The following is a 23,656-nucleotide window of genomic DNA, read 5'->3' on the forward strand; positions in this document are numbered from 1 at the left end:
CATACCAGTATATACGATCTCCTTAGAGGGTAAAGCTTCTCCAGACTTGTTCCTTGTCTAAGGGTTTGCCCTGTGACTTTAGTTCCTGCAGGAAGCTTCTGTAATTTTCCAGTGGAGCCAGAATACAATCCCATAAAGACACACATAACATTTATAAAGTTGATATCTTGAATATTCCATGTGTCCATAGTATGTCACAGTATTTACATGAGGAAAAAACACAAACATGAATGCTGCTTAAAACAAATGAACATCTACTGCATATCTCTGTTGAGAGAATTTTGTAATACAGCAAGAAAGCATGTACTTAACCTTACCTCAATTTGAAGAGCAAATCTAAAGGTTTCTCCATTTGTTCTTGAAAAGTGCTATCATTGTGTTCCAGGGTCAAGGTGCAATAAGTGAACGGTTGAGAAGTTTCAGTATGCATGACTTAACAGCTATTCAAGGAGATGAGCCAGTGGGACAAAGACCCTATCAGACTTTACCTGAAACCAAAAAGAAAACGAAAAGTTCTGTCAGTGAGTCTCTGGGTATGTAGCTTGTTAAAGTTTTGGGGTACTCATGTTGTTAAATTCTGATATGTAAAAGCCAGGAAGTGGAAAGAGCAGAACTTTTTTATTCTCTTAAATATTTGTGGTGGAAAAAACCCCAATCTCTTCCTGCAAATTTGAATAGATCTGGCTTGATATGCAATGTTTTCAACTGGGATTATATCCATCAAAACTGAGCTTCTGAACTCTTTTCTCGGTGGTTCTTTTCCCTTCGTGGCTCTACTGGGGGAGATATGAGGATAATCTATTTGCTGTCTATCTTGTTGAGTCTGTGGTTTGTGTTGCTAACTTAAATAAATAAATAAAAAATGCTGACGTGCAAGTCAGATTTATTGGATGTTACCCATAATTGTCACTGGTGTCATGGAACACGTGAAAAGTTGTGGCAATTAAGTAAATCGGAAGAGAACAAACTAATGAAAAAAGGGTGAATGTAACAGGCTTTTTAAAAAGATGGTTAAAAAGTGAACATGCTTGTAGCAACAAAAGTAATTTTAGTCCATTGAGGAGTTGCCATAGGAAAATTAAAATTTGGGAGTGAAGAATAGTACTTAGTGACACAGCATTTCAGTTTCTGTGCTGTATCTTAAGTGCAAATGCACAAGTTAACAGGTGGTTTTCCAGAATTTTTTGACACTGTAGATTAAATAGTAAAGTTTCTGGAAGGTATCGCAACTTCCATTATTAATGAATAGCGCTTATGAATCTCTGCGCTACTTTAAAGAAAATGAAAAAGTTCAGAAGGGTAGAAATCTTAGATAGCTAAGTTTTTGCCATGGATATTTTTAGTAAAAGTCCTGGACAGGTAACAGGCAATAAACAAAAATTCACGGGAGCCCGTGACCTGTTCTGACTTTCACTAAAAATATCCCTGAGAAAACAGGTAGGCGGGTTCAGCACACAGTGCTGCTGGGGCTCCTGGGTCCCCTACCTCTCTGGTGCATGGGAGCTCTGGGGTCCCCTGCCTGTGGGGCTGGGCTGCTGTGGAGTCCCCTTGCCCTCGGGGCAGCTGGGAGCTGCAGGGTCCCCCTCTTGCGGCCGGGCTGATGCGGGATCCCCACCAGGGCGGGGGGTGGGAGCTGAGGAGGGTGGCTGGGAGCTCCAGCCCCGGGGCAGAAAATGTCACAGAGGACAGTGGAAATTACGGATTCCATGACTTCGTGACATAATTGTAGCCTTACTTATAGCTGAAGTCTGACTAAAATTATAAAATAGCTGCTGCCTCTTACAAAGGAATAGTTCTGCTTTATTTTCCTCCTTTTCTGTTTCATTTAAGTCGGGGGTAGTCAATAGGCAAACTGTGGGCCAAATCTGGACCGCCAGATGCTTTTGAACGGACCCCAAAATCTTTTCATTTACCTATTATCATTAGTGTTGGTTTATTATTATGATTATTATTATTTTTCTCTAGAGGCTAGACCTTGACTATATCTTTGACCAAGAAATTTGGACCTTGACACAAAATAGACTACCCCTGATTTAAGTATTGAAAAGCCGACTGTAAGTATTACATGAAAAATGGCTTTCATTATTTAAATAATATCCATACAGGGCATTTCCTGGGGATTAATAGCTATCTGGAGCAGGTGATGACATTAGCTTGAGCTGAGGATCAATTCCCAGGAAGTGCCTGGCATAGAGACCGTCATCTAAATAAAATGAGAGTTGGTCAGTGGAAAAGCCTACAAATTCCTATTGTATGTGTACATATGGTTGTATTACAGGTGATGCAGTTGCTATGTACATGGTGTTTCTAGATAACTAATACATTATCTGTTGAATTGTTTGACAATGATCTACTGACATTCCTGTTTGAGTAAATGAACATTTATCCTAATACAAATTAGTTTCATCTAAATTATCTGTATTATTAAATCGTAAAATATTTAGTCTGGTTAAACTTGATCCATTTAGTAATCTGCTTGTTTGTTTTTTGCATTTTATATGTATTTTCTATTTCTAGATACAAAATAAAATGTTTCAGAAAGGTCATAGCTAAGCTTTGAAATTATATATTGGAAACAGCTGCGCCCTCTGGTGAGAATCTTAATAACTCAGTTAAATTTAGGGTAGGTACAGTCATAATTTGCACTCGGCATGCAAAAGGTAGGGACCTGTAGTCCTTTTCCTCAATGCTTAAACAGGAATGCTTGTTAGCAATGCTTTCCTTTTCTTAAAGAAGTTTTGATCCTATTTCTGTAGCTAACAGGAGATACTATACCTGAGTGGAAACAAGTTTTGGCACTGTGTTTATAGAGATAAGAATGTCTTGCACTTACCTCTATGCACAGAAATTTGAAAAAAGATTTGTATTAGGAGCTTGCCTGTTCTAAATCTTACAAGGTGATCTCTAACTGCAAATCTCTTAATACTGGGGTAGGGAGGCTAGTGATGTGGGTTGTTCTTTTAAATATATATTCCCAAATACAAAACATCAGTAAGGTTGAGTACATATATTTAAAAAGTAAGCCCTCTTAAACCCTCAAGAACAGTGCAGTTAACCAAAAATGTATGTATGTTCAAGTGCTGTTCATGTCAATTCCAAGTAGGTGTGCGCATGCCACGTACACAGTCATCAGAAGGTACCCGTTGGGTCAGCTGAGGCATCCCCTGGAGTTGCTCCTTCATGGCGCCACACAGAAGTCCAATACCAACCCTCCACATCCTCAGTTCCACCACCAGTGACGGTCGTTGGACCTGTTTCTCTTGCTTCAGCAAGCAGTTCTCTAGTGATTTCTCTTATCTCCAAACCTGTAAATCGTTAAATAGTTTAGTATTAGTTATAGTTAGTTTGTGTTCGGGCTCCCCTCCCCCAATTTGTTTCCCTTCTTGGAGTTCAGGGTATGTCTCGATCCCAAGGGTTTAAACCAGGGGTCTCAAACTCCCAGTCCACTGGCCATCTGCGGCCCGAGAATCTCCCTGATGTGGCCCGCGGGGATCCAGGAATTTTGGGGTTGAGTCTCTCCCTTGGCCCTGCCTTCTGCGCCCCCCCCCGCCCCCCCCCGGCGTGTCCCTTGGGCCATTTACAATGGCCCGGGGCCCCGCCCACCATCGGCCGCACAGCGGAGCTGAGCAGCTTCTGCCTGCTCGCTCCATGTGGCTCTTGGCCCCTCCCTGTGGCCCCGGGGTGGGGCGGGGCTGTGCCTCTGTGCGCTGCCCCCGCCCCAAGCACTCCTGCGACCAGTGGGAAGCTGCGGGGGCAGATCCTGGGGAAGCACCGTCTTGGAGCCCCAAGTAAGTGCCGCATCCCCGACCCCTTCCCAGAGCCTGCACCCCACCCCTCCCGACATACCCCCTCCCGCCCCCAACTCTTTCCCAGAGCCTCTGTCCCCCCCCCTCCCGCCCCCAACTCTTTCTCAGAGCCTCTGTCCCCACCCCCCCTCCCCTATCCAAGCTCTTTCCCAGAGCCTCTGTCCCCAACCTCTCACCCCTTCTGCACCAACTCCCTCCTAGAGCCTGCACCCCAATCCCCTACCCCAGACCACCTCCCTCATCCAAACTCCCTCCTAGAGCCGTAGGCAGGTTGGGGGCAGAGTTTAGGGGGGGAATGGAGTTTTGTGGGGCAGGTTCTGGGCAGCATGAGTGACATTATTGGCCCTCTGCAAAGGTTTGAGGACTGGCACTGGTCCTAAGATAAATTGAGTGTGAGACCCCTGGTTTAAACTGTGCAGGACCTCCCACAAACCTATGCCAAAGGGTGATCCCCACGATTCCTGCCTAAAGTGCCTTGGGGAATCCCATCAAACAAGTCATTGCAGGATCTGCAAAGGATTCCACCCTGGAACTGAAAAAGAAAGGGATTTCAGGCTCAAGCAATTCATCATGGAGTCAGCCCTCTGTCCCCAACCGGCTCCAGGCTAGCAGGACACGGCACCCAGCACCTCTGTGCGTAGTGCACTGGCCTCTGTTAGAGGCGCTACAGCACTGAGGAAGGACTCTACGCATAGAGACTCTCATCACTGTCACTCCCTGGCACCGAAGTCCACATATGCAGTTGGCATTGACCAGAGGCACAAGAAGGGGTCCGTAGAGTTTTGCGCCAGTGGACTCTCCTGTTAGGGAGTGCCAGGTGGAGGAGCTGGAGCTCCCTTCCACCCCAGACACATTCGAGGCGGCCATGATGGCACCACCGTCCACTGCCAGGTGAGAAAGACCTCTGGCACCACAAGGTATGGCGCCATCCAGAGGCAAGCCAGCAGCGATGGAGCATCGCACGCCTTCTTTCCTCTTCCTGCCCCCCAGCACCGTTCCCCTGCACTGTCCCACTTTGCACCGCTGTGGTGTCTGTGCTTGGAGTCACTCGCTGGACTCCGAGGCAGAGTCTTAATACTCAAGGTGCGGCCAGCACAGTTCAGAATGGCGCCACTATAGGAAGGTCAAGCCACCCACCATGGTACCGTGGCCGGTGCAGTGGCAGAGGCCCAAGGAATGGCCATTCTGGACCCCGTGGGCATACCATCAGGCCCAGGGTACCTATTCTAGGGGCTCCCAGTCTGTCACTTCAGAAGGGCATGCCCTTTAACCGCCCCGGGACCTTCTCCTACCATGAGGCACAAAGACAGCTTTGGACCTCGAAGAAGAGGCCTGTGCAGATGCCGGCACTGAGACCATTCCCGGCACCAAACAGGGCACTGTGCAGGATGAAAGCTGGGGGTCAGAAGGGCCCGATAATGCCCAGGGCATCCTTGTCGTCGTCCTGCCGATGAGGCAGTGGAGAGGTGGTGATCTTTTTGCGCTACCATCCCACCCCCATTGACAATCGAGCCCATGGAGCTGTTGCACAGGGTGGCCCAAAGCATGGGTGTCCAGGCCGAGGAAGTGGTCAAGTCAGTGGACCCCATGGTGAACATCTTAGCACCAAGGGGCCCTCAAGGGTGGCATTACCCCTCATAAAAACTATCCAGGCCACCACTAAGACCTTGTGGCAGACTCATGCCTCTATCCCACGTACAGCTAAGTGGATAGAAAGGAAATCTTTTGTACTTTCAAAAGGGTATGAATACCTTTTTATTCATCAACAGCTGAGGTCACTGGTGGTAGCAGCTGCGAATGAGAGAAAGATAGGGGCAACAGGGCCCAACTCCAAAATCCAAGGACTCGAAGAAGCTGAACCTCTTCAGCAGAAAGGTGTACTCCACCGGGGGTGGGAGTGGGGGCTCCAGCTTCGGATTGCTAATCAGCAAGCAACTTTGAGCTGCTAGAATTTCAATTCACGGGATAGCATGATGAAGTTTAAGGAGCTGATCCCTACAGACTCTAGAACAGAGTCTGCAGCTGCGGTGGAGGAGAGCAAGTCAGGGGCAAGGACCTCATTGCAGGTCTCCCTGTATGCAACTGACTCAGCCACGTGAATCATGTCCTCTGCCATAGCCAGGAGAAGTTTGTGGCTTCAGCTGTCGGGCCTCCCCCCAGAGGTTCCCCAGACAATCCAAGACCTGTTCTTTTGATGGCTCGGGGTTGTTTTCGGAGCAGAAGGACTCCAAACTCCATAGCCTAAAGGATGCAAGGGTAACATTTAAATCCCTGGGACTGCATACTCCGGCTACCCAGAGAAAGTATGTTAAGGCCCAGCCTCCCCCGCATTCCTGTCCTCCCCAGCCTAGGCAGGACTTCTCCAGGAAGCAGGGAAGGAATAACAGATCAATCAAGGCCAGGGCTTGAAGAGGCAGTCCTCCGGTTCCAAGTATGCCTTTTTGATGGTGTGTCCAGGGGCGATGCACCAGTCCAGTCACTGGATCCTTCTCCCTGTTTTCTGAACCGTCTGTCCCACTTCTATCCTGTGTGGGTCCAGATAAGCTCAGAATGCTGAGTTTTCTCTGCACGGTAGACATAGGCTATCCTCTCCAATTCTGCTTCTCCCCTCCCTCCCATCCCCCTTCCATGTCCCTCTTCAGGGACTCTTCTCACAAGCAGCTTCTCATGCAGGAGGTGCAAAGGCTCCCAGTCTCAGGAGTGGTAGAGGAGGTCCTTCAGGACCTAAGGGGCAAGGGTTTTTACTCCCAATATTTCTTGAACCCCAAAGCCAAAGAGGGTCTCAGACCCATTCTTGACAGATTCATGAAGAAATGGAAGTTCAGCATGATCGCTTTGGCTTCCATCATCCCCTCCCCAGATCCAGGGGGCTGGTATGCCACCCTGAACTTGAAGGACACATACTTGGACGTATCGATAGTCCCATCCCAGAGACTTTCTCAGGTTTGTAGTGAATCGTACAGTTTACAGTCCTTCCCTTCGGCCTGTCAGTGGCCCCTCAGGTGTTCACCAAATGTGTGACAGTCGTGGCCGCCTTCCTGAGAAGACGGCAGGTACAGGTGTTCCTGTGTCTCATTGACTGGCTTGTCAAGGGCCACTTCAGGGCTCAGGTAGAGGCACATGTACATCTGATGCAACTGACCTTCAAATATCTGGGTTTATTGCTGGATATGCCCAAGTACACCCTATCCCCAAACCAGAGGATAGAGTTTATAGAAGCAGTCCTAGACTCCACCCAAGCCAGGGCATTCCTGCCAGAGTTGCGCTTTCATGTGCCCCATCATAGAGGAGACTCAACGGTTTCCCCACCACGACAGCACCGAGCTGCTTGAAGCTGCTCAGTAACATGGCCGGCTGCACATATGGCTGGCTTCAGTATGCTGTCCAAGCAGGGACAGCTTGGACAAGGTAGTCTCGCTTTCTACTCGGGTTGTTAAATCCGTCCAGTGGTGGCTCAACCCTCAGGCAGTTGTGCAGGAGTGCCCTTCTCCAGGTGGTAACCATCGATGTCGCTGGCCACGGATGCTTGTATGTTGGGATGGGGTGTGCATCTAGGGGCCCTCAGGATACGAGGCTTCTGGTCCCAAGAAGAACTCACTCCATATCAATGTCAGAGAGCTGAGACCGGTTCGCTTAGCCTATCAAACTTTCCAATCCCACCTGGAGGGCAGGTGTGTATCAGTTATGATGGACAATACAACACGGATCTTTGTTTTATATAAAAGAGACAGGGTGGAGCTCTCTCTTCCCTTATGCCAGGAAGCCCTCAGCTATGTGGGACTTCTGCATAGCTCACTCAATACACCTAGAGGTGTCTTAACTTCGGGGATCCTAGAATGAGCTGATGGACCACCTCAGCAGATCCTTCCAAGGCCACAAGTGGTTGATTCGCCCGGACATTGTGAACAGCATCTTCCAATGGTGGGGAATTCCTCAGGTGGACCTGTTTGCGATGAAACTGAACAGGAAGTGTCAGCAGTTTTGCTCCTTCCTGAATCACAGCCCAGGCTCAAATGCGGACACCGTGGAAGGACTGTCTGTTCTATGCATGTCTTCCGCCACACACACTTGTTCACAAGATCCTGCTCGAGGTCAGAAGAGACAGCATCAGTCATCCTGATAGCACTGGCCTGGCCCTTCCAACACTGGTATACAACACTCTTGGAACTGTCAGTAGCCTCTCCGATCACCCTGCCATAGGTGCTGGACCTCATCACTCAAGACCACAGTTGCCTCCAGCGTCCCAACCTCAAGTTTCTCCACCTCACAGCGTGGAAGTTTCCTGGCTAAACCACATGGAGTTGGCATGCTCAGCATCTGTCAGGGAGGTCCTACGTGGCAGCCAAAAGCTGTCTATTAGAGCTACTTAGCCAAGTGGAAGAGATTTTCGATTTGTGTGACACACAAGGGCACATCTCCGATTCAAGCATCAATACCCTTCATCTTGGACTATCTGTTGTACTTGAAGCAGTCAGGTCTGGTGTCATCCTTAAAGGTTCATCTGGCAGCCATCTCGGAGTTCCACGCGGGGTGGACGGTTGATCAATCTTTGATAGGTCCGATGGTAGGTCATTTTCTCAAGGGCCTAGACAGGTTATATGCTCCAGTCTTCCATCTGATATGAGTATGGGACCTTAACTTGGTGCTCTCCAGATTAATGGGACCTCCCTTTGAGCCCTTAGCAACATGCTCGCTCCTCTACCTCCTTGTGGAAAGTAGCATATCCTGATAGCGATAACTTCAGCCAGGAGGGTGTCTGAGCTCAAGGCCTTGACATTCGAGCCTCCATATATGGCATTCTATGAAGACAAGATCTAGTTGTGGCCTCACCCAGCCTTCCTGCCAAAAGTAGTACCTCAGTTTCACGCAAGTCAGGACATCTTTCTCCCAGTGTTTTACATGCTTACAGCTGGGAACAAAGGCTCTACTCTCTGGATGTCAGGCAGGCACTGGCTTTCTATATTGAAAGGACACAACAGTTCCAAAAGTCTAACCAGCTCTTTGCCGCTCTAGCAGATAGGATGAAGGGTCTCCCTGTATCATCCCAAAGAATTTCATCATGGATCACGTTCTGCATTTTGAGCTTAAGACCTGGTGAAAGTGCCAGTCCCAGCGCTAACGGCGCATTCCACAAGGACGCAGGCCTCCTCAGCCGCATTCCTGGCATAAGTCTCTATGCAGGAGATGTGCAGGGCAGCAACCTGGCCGTCAGTCCACACATTCACTTTGCATTATGCCAGGGACGATTCAGCTTTCATCAGAATGGCACTTTTTCAGCGAATCCATGAGCTCCGACCCTCCTCCGACAGTCTGCTTGGGAGTCACCTGCTTGGAATCGACATGAAGCAGCACTCGAAGAAAACACAGTCACTTACCTTTTTGTAACGGTTCTTCTTTGAGATATGTTGCTCGTTCCCATTCCAAGACCCGCCCGCTTTCCCCTCTGTTGGAGCCTCCGACAAGAAGTAACTGAGGAGGCAGCAGGTTGGCAGGGACCTACCTATATGCGGCACCATGACAACGTGATTCCAGGGGGCATCTAAGCTGACCTGACTGGTACCACTAGGGGAAACCTTCTGATGACTGTGCACGTGGCATGCACACATCCACTTGAAATGGATATAAGCAACACATCTCAAAGAACAACAGTAACGAAAAGGTAGGTAACTGTTTGTTTGTTTTTCCTGACATAATTTCTTCTTTTATATTTTTGACTATTCAAGTTCTATCGTAGACCTTTACCTTCCATCTTACATTTTGCCTGCCATAGTTTATGCTGCTTTCTATTGGCTTTATTAGGACTGCATTTCCATTTTCTTAAGGATACCTGTCTGTCTTAAAAAAATCCTTTATGTAACACATCCTGAATAGAGAAAAACCTACCATGGTTAAATGACAAAGTTCCAGAGATTATTCATCTGAAAACTGAAATAGCTCATTTTAAAAATGTCCCCTTTAAAACAGCAATAAAAAAACCTGATTTGAAACTTCAAGTATATCTTAAAAGGTAGCTCTGTACTTGCCATGTGTGTGCAGTATTTGGTGTTAATCCCAAACTGCAATGACTCAAGAAAACTCCTCCAGGAAAACAGCAAATGGTAGTAGGGTAGCTTTGATTTTCACTATATAAACAATTACACTGTCAGTGGAGACAACTTAAAGGAGATCACTGTATCATGGCCAGCATAGTTTTAAGGATTAGTTTTAAGGGCCAATGAATGGCTTTTGCGCTGCCTGACATTTTTATAGTATACTATTGATTGCCCTCCTATCTTGAAACAGATGGCAGATTGACAATTGATGGATTTTCCACATAGCTATGATTTGTGTTTTAGATGAATAAAGAATGTACATGCTAAAATGGACTAAATTTTCATGTTTTTTCAGCAAAATTCAATAAATTGAAAAGCTCTTATAGCATCTGAGTTAAGAAACAGCTTTAACTTTCCTGAATGTCCTCATTTGCATGGTCTCTACAAATACTTAGTTTAAAGTTTGTGCTACTGCTATTTATACAGACTTATGACATACAAACTTCTGCCTGATGTGCTTTATTTTAGGTTACAGAATTCCATTGAAAAAAGATTCTGGAGATGATAAAACAGATGAGGAAATGGAGGGGACTCATTCAGAAGATGAGATGTTTGCTCAGAGGGGTCTCCGACGATCACAAAGCATGAAATCTGTGAAAAGTATTAAAGGTCATAAAGAGGCAAGTGCAGCGTTTTACTTGAAAGTATTGCATTCCATTAATAACAATGTAATTTGCAAATATAGTAGTCCAAGAGATCAGAATATTTTATTTATAAAGGACATAGGGTGGTTCTAAATTGTAAGTGGAATATGGAACACAACAGGTGTAGTTACGTTCCAAAAAGCCACCACTCGTGTTTGTCTTCTAAAGGGAAACGAGAGAAGAATAAACTTGTCAACTATACAAGACAAAGGGAAAAAACTTACTGAACATATAAATATAATTGAATAAAAGAAATTAAGCTCTTTATCTCTGAGCATCATCTCTCAAATGTGTAATTATCATAGTAATGGTGGAACTACAGGCCCAGAGTCTAGAAACAGCTTGGAGGGAGGGAGCCTACTGTCATGACATCTCACTTGAGGTGTGGTTGATACACCAATACAGCCCCTCACTATGCATACAGGGATCCTGTAAGGGATAGGACCATTCACATTTTTGTTGTATCCTCTGGATACTTTGAACAAGTGCCAATAAACACTGTACTTCGATTTATAACGCAAAGAGGAAAAAAGATCCTATGTAGGGCTCTACATGCTCTTCACACAGATTTAAAGATACAATGGGAAACCAGGAGCATCATCAAACAAATTACAAACCAGTAATACTGCAACGTAAACACATATGGCAGCCCTCTTCACAACAACATTTCTGCCATTCAGAAGTCTGGGTTTTTCAGCACATCCTGAAGGTCAACAAATTTTGGCCTGTTCTAGATGCAAATGGAGGTGGGAAAGGGAAAGAGTAGCTTTCTAAGCTGAGAGCCCCTCATGGAGAATGCCTGGCTGACAGCCCCGTCTCATGCTCGAGCACCAGAACAAAAGGGGGAAAGGCAGTCTCTCACATATACACATCCTAGGTAATTTAGGGCTTTGTAACTCAAAACATCACTCTAAATTCTGTCTGGAAATCAAGATGCAGCCAGAGCGGATCCTAGAGTATTGGCATTGTTTCCAAATACCTTTTTACCGAGTGAGCTGCTATGGACTATGCCATTTTACACTTTAGCTTTTGAGTTTATTTAAGATGAAGCTCCAAGTAAAGCCTGCTGCAATAATCTGAGTTGGAGGTGACAGATGCATGGATGGCAACAGCAGGGTCTTTATACAAAACAAATGGCTCCATGTTTCAAGCCAGCTGTAGCTGAAATAAATATGCTTGCTGCTGGATGGCTATGTAACATCAGCTGGGCGTCCAGCAGTGTCACCAGGCAATGAATTTTAATATTAGTGGCCATAACCACAAGTAAGAGAGTATATATTCTGGTTACTTCTCCAGCCTGCCAATATATCTTGGTCTTGCTGACTTTCAATCAGCTAGTCCTCTATGCCCCAACCTCTACCTAACCTTGGGTAAGGCACGTAATAGCATTGGTGGAATCAGGTGAGATAAACAGCTGGGTATTGGCATCCTGCCTCCTCAGACAACTTCCTAGTAACCCTATATATATATATTCTGATATATAAAATATGTTAGTTTTGTTTTGTACTATCAGAATCCCATACAAGAGGCTCCTGGGCAGAAGGGCACATTCTGTAAACCACTCTCTAGGAGTTTCATGACTGCTGTAAGATCTTAACAAGTAACATGTTCAGTCCCTGTCATGATAGCTCAGAGGTGGACAAACTATGGCCTGTGGGGACCCTCCTGCCCGGCGCCTCAGCTCCTGGCCTGGGAGGATAGTCCCTGGCCCCTCCCCTGCTGTTCCCCTTCCCGCGCAGCCTCAGTGCGCTGTGCCATCGGCGCAATGCTCTGGGTGGCCGGGCAGCGCAGTTGCAGAGCCGCAGCCTGACCTGGTGCTCTGGGCAGCGTGGCTGTAGCGCCGCCAGCCACCAGTGCTCCAGGCAGCGCGGTAAGGGGACCGAGGGGTTGGATAGAGGGCAGGGGAGTTTGGGGGCTGGGGTGTGGATAGGGGTCGGGGCGGTCAGAGGGCAGGGAACGGGGGTTGGATGGGGCAGGGGTCCTGGGGGGGGGCAGTCAGGAATGGGGTTCCTGGGGGGGGAGTCCAGGGGTGGTGGATGGAGCAGGAGTCCCAGGGGGCTGTCAGGGGACGGGGGGGTTGGATGAGGCAGGAGTCCCAGGGCAGCCATCGGGGGTGAGAAGTGGGGGGGTCGGATAGGAGGCCGGGGCTGGGCCACACCTGGCTGTTTGCGGGGAGACAGCCTCCCCTAACCAGCCCTCCATACAATTTTGGAAACCCGATGTGGCCATCAGGCCAAAAAGTTTGCCCGCCCCTGTGATAGCTGGATGAATTTATTTAATCTAGTCCTGTATCTAGTGGTCTAATCCTATTTAATACCTGCTTGTGGTAACTGAATTGAAATATGCTGAAGTTGAATCATAACAAATGTTTGTTTTTTTAAAAAATCACCTTTTTGTCTTGGTAATTTTTATGCAACTTAAATGGTAACACTTGATTTCTAACACCACTTTCTCTTTCAGATACGGTACGGCTCATTAAAATATAAAGTAAAGAAGAGGCCTACGGTGTATTTTTAAGTGTACTACACTTTAAAGACAAACTGCTGTACTACAAGTAACTTTACTTAGCACATCATGTGTTCAGGATTTGTGTGTATATATAAAAACTTTAAGCATGGTGGTAGGACTCATTTTTATCAGTCTAAACAGCTGTATAAAATGCTTCTAATCTTTAATGGCTTATCATGGGAGGGACGGATAGCTCAGTGGTTTGAGCATTGGCCTGCTAAACCCAGGGTTGCAAGCTCAATCCTTGAGGGGGCCATTTAGGGATCTGGGGCAAAAATTGGGGATTGGTCCTGCTTTGAGCAGGGGGTTGGACTAGATGACCTCCTGAGGTCCCTTCCAACCTGAGGTTCGATGATTCTATGATCATTTTGACTTGATTGTTAAATGTGGCTAGGAAAAATCCTAGGTTTCTGCACTCATTAAACTTTGTAAGAATTTAATGAATGCCAGAAACAAAGCTTGATTTTCTCAAAGGTAACTGAACAGCTGCAAATTCCATTAACATCAGTTGAACTTGCTGGTGTTCAGCTCTTAAAAAACTTAAGCCCATAGTGTTTCCTAGTTTACAATGCAAAAATAGGTATACTTGAATTTTTTTCTAAACCAGGATTCCTGAAAAAGCCTTCATAATTGTATAAAAATGTACAGTTTTAGAGGACAGTTGAATGAAGGTGGGGAAAGGAGAAAGGGAAAGCCAATTATATTTGGTATGTCCTTAAAAGAACTTTTTACACCTTATTTCCTAATATTTTAAATATTAATAGGTGCACTTTGATATCTGTACAACGGTTTTGCATACTTGTACAGCTGTAAAACAGTAACCATGTAATGTTAGTGATTTTTTAAAAAAAAAAAATCAGATTTCACCAATGTATTTTTAAATGGCAGCAATTTAATCCTTGTATAACCACATCTTACTCTTGGTTACTTAAGCACACGGAAGATGTTATAGATAACTGCTACTAACCTTTAAAGAATTTCATCAGGTGCCTTCTGTGTTTTAGGGGGAGTACTTTCTCCAGCACATTCAGATGTAAAGTGATTTATGACTAATAACCAGTTCTCAATTTTAAATTGTGGTAGATACAAATTTGCAGCATCTGCTAGGTATCGGGGATCTGATCAACTTATCAGTTGTGTGGTACAACTGCCATTGAAATGAATCGGAGTAATGCAGTCACATCTGATGGACTGTTCAGGCCCTAGATTATAGGTTTTTGCTAAGGCTTGTTTTACAATATTCTTTTTCAGAATAGCTTTTAGATATCAGACTTGAGTTCTGATAAATGTTTAAAATATATACTTTTCATTGTTCATGAAGTTATTAAGATATTTGTGTATAAATAGCTCTTTTCAAGACTGTCTTCTTGCTGATTCAGTCAGGAATGTGGTAACCCAACTGACATCATGATTTTATTTAATTTTAAAAATCCTTTATACAAATATCTCTAACCAATAGGGATGGAAGGAAAATACTATTGTGAGTTTTTTATACAAATATCTCTGTAGCCAGTAGGGATGGAAGGAAAATACTATGTTTAAAAATTAAATGGAATTTAAAATGTATTGAGTGTTGACAGAAGTGTCACTCTCTCAATTTAAAGGAAGGTATGTCATAGGATCACTTCCAAAAACTTCCTGCCCTGCACCTTCTCCCAGATACGAGAGAAATACAGCAAGTAGAGACTGTAAGAGGGCAGTAAAATCACATTTCTTTCTGGAACCCCTCACTCCCCCATTCAGTAGCAACCCCCTCTACTGGCCCAGTGCAGCCTACTTGTTTTAGCTAGAATTTTTCTTATTCCTACTGTTACTGCCATGTAGATCATCTCTGAGCAGAGTTAAATGACACAGTTGAAAATGAGGGCTGGTTTACATTAGCATTACAATCAGTGGGGCTGCAACTATAGGAATTTAGGTGAAATTACTGTAGAGACAGCTTTATAGACAAGAGTGACAATACTGATGGGAACAGTGGGAGTATTGTGCAAAGGGAGTTTCAGAAACACTTCAATTGGTACCAGTTACATTCCATAAGGGACTAAAAGGGCTAAGATTCACACAGCTTTACGAAAAGTTTCAATGACATACCAGATGACATCCACCCTCTCCGAAATGAGTATAGTACCACTGATGCCAGTGTCATGCTACCAAATAGAACTGAGGTTACTGGTCCCAATTTTATAAAGGGGGTGAAGTCTCTTTCCTTACATACTTGGGCAACAGTTTTTGTTAGAGACTTGTTCTGCCATTCTGTTCTACTTAGGATCTTATACCATTCCTGTTGCCATGGTATCTGAGCACCATCGGCTGGGCTTTGTGTCCTTTGCTGCCCATTAGACTTAAATCATGCAGCAGGGACCTTTTGATTTCCTTTTGACCACCTTCCTAAATCCTTTCTCTCCCGGTTATCCTAGTCTAGCTAACATAGTAGCCTTTATTTTGATAAATTCAGTTGATCTAATACCAGGCCCAAACTTTCAGTATGCTGCATATTTTTGTATTGAAACCCTGTAACTGTTGTGGCATGTTAAGGCTGGTTGTCCAGACAAAAGGGTAGGAGGGGATGTTCATGCCTTGTGACACTTGGGAAGACACAGGAATTAGTTGAGGCTTTCGTAGTTGGAGGAAGTGCATCTTTCCCTGTCCCTTCTTTGGATGGGCAGAGGTGACTTTAAACTTGGAAAGACTGATATTTGAATTCCTCATTTCCCCATCTCATTACTCTAATATTTGCTACTGTAACCCACCAATAATTGCTAACATTAGCTTTCATTTTCTGATAACATGATAGTTGTAAAGGTGTTCTCATTAGGCATCATTAACATTCCTTGTAGAGGAATGGGGCAATTCTCACCTTTCAAATTTGAAGTTTCAGGTGGTCTCCCTACTCACACATAATTACTCCATCAGTTTACATCCTCTTCACATTTTAAGGGTCTTTGCCATTTTAAGGGCTAGAGACTTTTTTAAATTAAAGCTTAGACTCTGAAACACAATTGCACAGCCATATGCATGACACATAGTCTGTTACACATGGGACCATTAAGATTGGTTTCTCTGTGGCTTACTTGACTTGCCAAGCTCAGTAACTTCACAGATCATTTTTGCAGCATTTCTTCTGTAATGCAGGTATCTCTACAGACGTTTAGATACATTGGTTTGAAAATCTCAACCATAAAAGGATTTAGCCAGACATTTATATTATAATAAAGTGGTCTTGTGGCCCAATAATTATTCCATTGAAGATACAAAATGTAGTGGGGGGTACACCTTCTTTTTTGCCTCTCTCTCATCCCATTCTCAGTGTTTTGCTACTCACTCCTCTTTCTTAGTATGGCTCAATCACTTTTCTTCTACCATATTTGCTTCCTCCTTATTTAAATACTTTAATAACATATTGCACTTGCAACAGAACTTGATTAGCACTACACCACTGAGTAAGCATTTTGTGTTTAGCACTTCAGTAAGAAGGTACTTTAGCTGTGTTCATAGTCTCACTCAAGGCAGAGTGATGTGGGGTTTGCTCGTCTGAGGCCTGGGCTATGTTATACAGTTAAGTTGACCTAAGGCAGCTTACATCAACCTAATTATGTCAGTGTACACACTACAGCCCTGTTCCGCCGATGTAAGTGCCCTACTACACTGACATAATAATACCACCTCCACGAGAGGCACAGCACTTATGTCCATGTAGTTAGGGCAACACAATCCCTGTGTAGACACTGGATTACTTACATCTGCTGTTGACTGTCTTGTCAATTTCATGGCTCCATGCTGGGCCGTGAAATTGACAAGAAAGCTTGGCTGTTGCCCCGGCCTCCCTGCTCCCCACTCAGGGAGTGAAGAAGCCTGGCCCCGGCTCTCAGTCGTGAGCGGATAGGCGAAAAGCTGGGCAGCTGCTCCCTGCTCCCAGCTGAGAGCCCGGGGGCAGCTAGGCTCCCTGGCTCAGCTCCCCACACTGCCCCTCTTCAGTTGGTGGAAGTGCTCCAAGTGAAGGTGCGCACCACTAACAAAAGGAGGGTAGTGTGGACATCAGCCACCATGGTAATTACTTCTATGTTAAGTCAACTTACAGCCACTGGTCAACTTAAGTCTGTAGCGCAGATGTGCCCTGAGTAACTCGTGCTGTGCTGCTGAACAGAAGCCGATTGTCTGCATTCCTGGTTTTCCAGTGTTTGAGTTCTGGGAATTAAATTATCCTGGAAGGGGATGAGAATTACAGGATGGGGATGCTGGCAACCTTAGCCCCATGTTAATTAAGGTATTTGCATGCTGTCCTATCTAATTTTAATTGTTTCAGACTGTTTTTCAATCTAATAGCTTTTACTACCTACTCATTCCCGACAGCCTATGCTTTTCTCTGTTAAATTAATCTTTTTTAATCATGACTCAGTGGTAAATTTCTCACTCCTTGAGTTTACACTTTTGAAAAGTGTAGGCTCGTTGTCCTGTTAGTCATTGTTTAACCAAACTATACCTATTTATTGGCTGTCCTGTTACCATGCTAGATAAACTGTGTCAACCAATTATCTGAAATACTGTGCAGTCTTTCAAACATTGGTGGCAGAGTATCTTGAGGATTTGGTTTGAGTGATGTTGAACATGATCTGTATAGTTCTAGCTATTACATTTTTATTTAACATTTTTTGAGAAATCTAAGTCCACTTCTGAGGAAACTAGCACTTTATTCTATCAATATGCAAATTAAAATATATAAACAGAATAACCCAAATATGGTATAAAGAAGAAAGCATTTTCAGGGAACTCTGGACTTGTCTGCCATCTACAGTATTTGTAATGTTAGTTACTTAAAATTACAATTTATGTAAGATTTGAAAACCAGATGAAACAAGATTAGCCAGAGAAGCAACATACATTTTGGAAAATGTTTGAACTTTGTATTAATGTTTAACAGATTCATCTTGGTCACATGTACAAACACTAATGGAAGTCTAAAGAGTGAACTGTTGATAAGCGTCTTTGAAAAACTTAATGCAAACCATGAAAGCAAAGCAATTACCAGTGTTGACTATTTTATTTGTTACTTCCGTGCCTATCAGATGACCGGATATCTTGAACACTTCTCAAACATAAATGAACTTAAGTTGATAAGCACTATAGGAAAAACTGAAAAATTTGGTTTACAGAATGACAAAGTAAGTGTTTAAGTATTTAGCAGTGATTTCATGACTAGATGCATTTTATATTTTTTTATGTTGATTTTATCAGTTGGGACTTCAGTATTTTTTGAAAATATTTTTTCTGTAAAGGATGCATGTTTGTGAAGGGAATATTGTAACATTTTCAAGAACTCGCATTCTGCAATGCTACAAGAACCCCCAAATTAGTCTGCATTGAGACTAAAGATAGTACCTTTAAAAATCATGAAATAAAAGCTTTAACTTTTTTATTGTAAAATTAAATTACTGTCAATTTGTTTACATATTTGTATTGTAGAGCGCTTTTTAAACACTAATCCACTTCTCTTGAAATTCTTTTGTAAAATCTACTTTCTGAGCAGGATGCAATGCGTATGTTACCGTAAGTATGACTTTTAAAAACAATGTAAAATAAACTGCAGACTTACTAGAAACTAACTTGTTTGTACTTTTATTATAAATTCCTCATCTGAAACCGCACACTAACTGTAGGGAGCTCCTTAAAGAATGTTTGACGTATGGTTACATTGTCACTTAATATTTTTGGAGTGCCTGATTTGAGAGAGAGAGGACGCTATTGTATGCATAAAAGCTTGTTGTTCCATTAATGCGGACTTGAAATAGGTAAAACATTTTTAAGTGTGTAAACAAAATGAGTAGTTATCTGATGAGGAAATGTCAGGGTTGGGTTTTTTTGGTTTTTAAACTGCAAGTCTACTCGGGTATTCTATCAGTTAGGATATTCAAGTGGATTTTTTTGAATTAAACATATCATTTTAACTAACATACTTAAAGCCTTTCATTCCTACTCCTTTTTCTTTTGAAGCAGCTTTTATGCAGGGGCATCATTTACAGAGGGGGGGAGGGCACTTGCCCCCCAAGTTTTATTTCATATCCGGTAATTTTACATGCAAATTCAGAAGTCACAGATCTGTCAACTTCCTTGGACAGCATACTCCTCTCCCTCACATACTAGGGCATAAGGAGGCATATGAAGAGCAAGGTGACTCCAGGCAGTGCCCCACCCTCGCCTTCCCCAGGCCACATTTATGGCTGCAGTTGCCTGGTGGGAAGCAGCACTGGGAGGCAGCTGCAACATGTTTCCTCCTGTGCTGCCCCTGCCATGGCTTGGTGGGGCTGGGCCTGTTGGCACATGGGGAGTTGAGCAAGTTGAGCTCTGGCTGGCCCCGCTTGGTTCCAGCTGCAGGTAGTCAGCTTGAGCCATGCATCTGGAGCCTCTGGGGAAAGAGGCCACTTGTACACACAGGAGCATTACACCTTAAGGAGTCCTCTGAAAAAGGTAGAAGTCTGGCCAGTGGTGTGGCCAAGGGGGCGTCTCCCTGGTTGGCTCAGTACAGAGAGAGCCTGGTACTTCGCAGCCAAGCCAGCTTTGCACTTGTGGAAGCACCTCTGTCAACCCAGGCACAGGGTTCCTCGGGTTCTCCTGGGTGAAGAGACCTATGTGGGGCTCCAAGTGCTCTCATGCTCCCTATTACCTGGTGCTCCCCATTCCTCATTCAGTGGTGTCTGTATGGTACACTTGGGGTGCCAAAGCAGTGCCAGTATCTCCCAGGTACACCAGTTCAGAGTACTCATCCTTGGCCTCCTTGGGATGGCTAGAAGCAGTGCTGAACCTCTCTGGCATTTGGGAGGCTCTTGTGGTGAAGTCGAGCTATAGACTGGGAAGTCACGAGGTGAACACCTTTCTAAGCAGGATAGTTAGGGAACTGATTCCAGCCTGCTGGCATCAGTCAGATGGGACTAGAAAGGGGGAATTAGGAATCAGGCCTGAAATTGCCAAGTTGGTGTGTAGCATGGAGATTCCCTAATATGCCCTACTCAATGAGGTGCATAAATCACCTTCCCCTAAGACTGCTACCAATATCTTTGGTAGGATGTCAGTTAAAAAAAATCAGTCTAGTCTCCATATATACTGTAGGTTTGCTTAAAATTATTTGTATACCAAACCTAACATTAACAAATGTGTGTGTATATATATACACACACACACAAAGCTGTTTTTTGTTCCCATTCAGACATTCTCCATGTCATGTTTGCAACTCGAAATTATAGTATTGTGAAAGAACTAGAGGATAGATACATAAACAGGCAATGCACACAGCTGTTTTCATTAGCCAAGTTGAGTGAAATATACAAATCAAACAAACATCGCGGGAAAGAAATTTGATTTTAATATTTTCCAAGGCTATTAGAAAACAGGAAATAAACTTTTGTAAAATAATTTTGAGACTCTTTGAAGACTGTTTTGTTTATTAACAAACAATATTGGTCCGAGTATTCCACTGAAGTTAGTAAAGTTATAACTGGCAAGTTTAGCTCATTTAGATCAAAAAGCAAAGCTTTATTTTCCTCCAATGACCTACTTTGAAAAACATTAATTGATAGAAGTCTTTATTTGTAGCCTATTGTAACCCTTTACTATTATGTAATGTGGTTTAAATATAGTTTGTCTGAACTGTAATCTAGACAATAGTAATAAATCACTTAGCTTCATAACCAGAGATTCCATGCTCAGGCCCTGGAGGTTACTACTAATTATTCTCACAGGGTTATGGTTGGGATCCAACAGGAGTTTGACTTTTAAATAGACCTTCCAATTCCAAGTGTCTTTGATTTGGATGAAGACTCCTTTATTTTTGATTAAAGCTATTTAAATGTCCCTACTTTGTGCATTTTTTTTAAACAAGTTGTCAATTTGACATTCCTGTTCAGACTTAAAATCTCCATCTACTTTTCCACTAAGTAGGTGCACTGAGTTGCTTCAGATCTGTCCTCCACTGCATTTAAAAATAATTGCAGGGGTAAGCAGATTTTTTTTTTCTCTACTAAAGAGTGTTTGACGTATCAAGCTCGTGTTTCTGATATGTGTTAAGGCTCCAAAACTGATACCTCAAGGTTAGGGCTTGGGAATATCTTGTTGTATTATCACCTGCCTGTTCTAAACTTCATATAAATTTACAATATGGCTTTAAGTGGTGGTCATACTTTTTTTTCCTTTATATAGGAGTTCAATACAATGCTCCTGACAACTTAGAAATTAGCTATCTGCGCACGCACGCAAAAAAACTGAGAATTTTCAGGTTCCTAAGTAGCCCCTGGCATCATGGTTTAAGTCCCCCCCCCCATTCCCCAAATCTGAAATGGCACCCATGCTTTTCATCTGACAAAGGTAAAGAGTTATTGTTGAAGTCAAAATAAAGTTTCACAGATTAACCAGTAGGGGGTGCTGTATAACATTTAAAGGTTACTGCTACATGCCCGCTCCTTATCCCAAATAAAAACCTTGCTAACTTAATTTTGCTGTGTTGTGAAGCTTTGTTCGTTGATTGTTTCCATCGTTACTTTAGTTATTGGCGGTACATGTTGAGTTCATTCTTGCAACCTGGGGATCTCTTCTGTTAGAATTCAAACGTGCACATCTTTTACTGAACAAGGACTCATGACAATGGAATTTCAGGTAGCATGCTCCTTGATGTATGTACCAAGTATGTATCTCCTATTTCTTCTCAACTCGCATTTAAAACTATTTAATCTTGTCTGCTTTCAAATATCCCTTACATGGTATGAAATCTATTTAGCCATAGAAAACATGACAATGTTAAGTGGTGTCAGATGGCAAATCAGCATTGCTAACACTGACTGAGATGAAGCAGCTGTAGCAATGGTGGGAAGTTCAGAGAAAATTTCTCTAGTGTAGCAAGTGCTTTTGGGCCTGATCCAGCAGACACTGTTCTCTACTGAGAAGAACAAAGTGTTATCAGGAGTAAGCCATAAATGAGTGCCCTTCTCACTAATAAAGGTACTACTTACCATGCTTGATGCTCTGTTGGGGGAAGGACCCGAAAAGAGATTGTGACCTTTTTCTTTTACTCTTTTATGATGTATACTGAAGACACTGAAAATTCGCTCTTTTAAGGAATTTGTTTTGTTTTTTCCCCTCAGTTGTGTTTTCCACTAGAAATTCAGGTCCTGGCTAACCTTGAGGATTTTATGCTGAATTCAGAATTAGTGAAACAATGACATTATTAAAGGAAACAAAAAACCTTTGCAGCTGATTAAGCCTATATTCAGCAATGCCAGCGTCCCAGAAATGTGTATTTAAAGTGCAAGGGCAAAAGTAATGAATAGTGGTAAACAGTGGCCAAATATTCTTAATGTTTAAATAAATCCTAGATTGTACCAGTATTTTGTGAATTACCTTCTGGAAATCACTGTTGTTCTATATTTACATAGTGTCATTGTTCCAGAGTAAGCCATATCTGTGACCCCTTGCTCACTCTTTCCATAGCCATCCTTCTAAAGGCCAGACCCATAATCTGTGATTCACCCTACTTATACGGTGAGTCTCCCAATTATAGCATCCCTGTTTACCAGCAGTTGGCAGCCAGAGTTTGCCCTCCCTTATACTTCCTTTTTAGAGATGAGGGTGGTAGATAGTGACAATGCTTTCTTCAAAACAAAGTTTTATTGATTCATAAAAGTTAGCAATCTGAGAGAAAAGGATTAAAACTACAAAAGGTCAAGATGTGTATTGTTTTACTTAAACATAGGAGTAGTCTACACTTAAATTAGATTCACCTAGCAAGATTGCTCAGTGCAGTGCAAAATTTTGGACCCTAGGTGCTGTAGTTAAGTTGACCTAATTTCCACTATACATGCGGCTAAGTCAGTGGAAAAATTCTTCTGTGGACCTAGCTGCTTCTTCTGGGAGAGATGAATTAACTATCAATGGAAAAAACTGTCAATATAGGAAATGTCCTACATTATGGTGCTGCTCTCGGGTATGGTGATGGGATAGTCTACCCCTTAAAGGTATTACTGCCTACTGGTCAGTCTTGTCCATCACAGAGCATTGCCATTTAAGAGTTTGGGATGGTCTGATGCACAAAGCCTGAGGGGAAACAGGTAGAGAAGAAAGGGGTACGAGGAAGAGGTAGCACTTCGAAGGAATCCTATTACACAGATCCCAGACCATTATAGATACAGTATCTGCATTCACCCTCGCCCCCAGTCTCTCACATGGCCTGTGTTTTGGATGGTGGTCTTACTGTTTTAGCTATCTTATTCCAAATGGAGCTTATCACATCCAACTTCACTGAGGTTCCACCCAGCTCCCAGGATAACTGGTGGTGATCCTAAACAATGAAGAGAATGAGTCACTAATGCAAACAATATGCATTTGAATGCAGCTAAATGTATACATCCAGGAACAAAGACTGTAGGCCATATTTACAGGTTGGGAACCTCTATCCTCAGAAGCCATGACTCTGAAAACCTTTTGGGGGTCATGGTGGATAATCAGCTGAATAAGCTTCCAGTGCAATAGTATGGCCAAAAGAGTGAATGTGATCACTGGATGCATCAACAGGTAAACCTTGAGTAGGAGTAGAGAGGGTTATTTTACTTCTGTCTGTGGCACTGAT

General features: G+C 43.6%; 1 protein-coding gene and 1 long non-coding RNA gene across 4 annotated transcripts in view; one reads left to right on the plus strand and one right to left on the minus strand.

Moving 5' to 3' along the window:
* Window positions 1-18,754, plus strand: part of REEP3 (receptor accessory protein 3) — a 68,567-nt gene extending 49,813 nt beyond the window's left edge. For both annotated transcript variants that reach the window (XM_074958861.1, XM_074958862.1), the window contains 3 exons: window positions 386-533; window positions 10,367-10,518; window positions 13,003-18,754. In XM_074958861.1, coding sequence (XP_074814962.1) covers window positions 386-533; window positions 10,367-10,518; window positions 13,003-13,059 — 357 coding nt within the window. In that variant the 3' untranslated portion in view covers window positions 13,060-18,754. The remainder of the gene's footprint in view (window positions 1-385; window positions 534-10,366; window positions 10,519-13,002) is intronic.
* Window positions 1-23,656, minus strand: part of LOC141990945 (uncharacterized) — a 39,593-nt gene that overhangs the window by 8,584 nt on the left and 7,353 nt on the right. The window contains exons 1-3 of one of the 2 annotated variants that reach the window (XR_012640302.1): window positions 4,240-4,443; window positions 3,123-3,305; window positions 318-488 (exon numbers count right to left, since the gene is read on the minus strand). This is a non-coding gene — a long non-coding RNA (uncharacterized LOC141990945). Of the gene's footprint in view, window positions 1-317; window positions 489-3,122; window positions 3,306-4,239; window positions 4,444-23,656 lie in introns of those variants that run through there. The other variant, XR_012640301.1, reaches the window with a different exon arrangement.

This window comes from Natator depressus, chromosome 7 (genome assembly GCF_965152275.1).
Source record: "Natator depressus isolate rNatDep1 chromosome 7, rNatDep2.hap1, whole genome shotgun sequence".
NCBI lineage: Eukaryota > Metazoa > Chordata > Testudines > Cheloniidae > Natator > Natator depressus.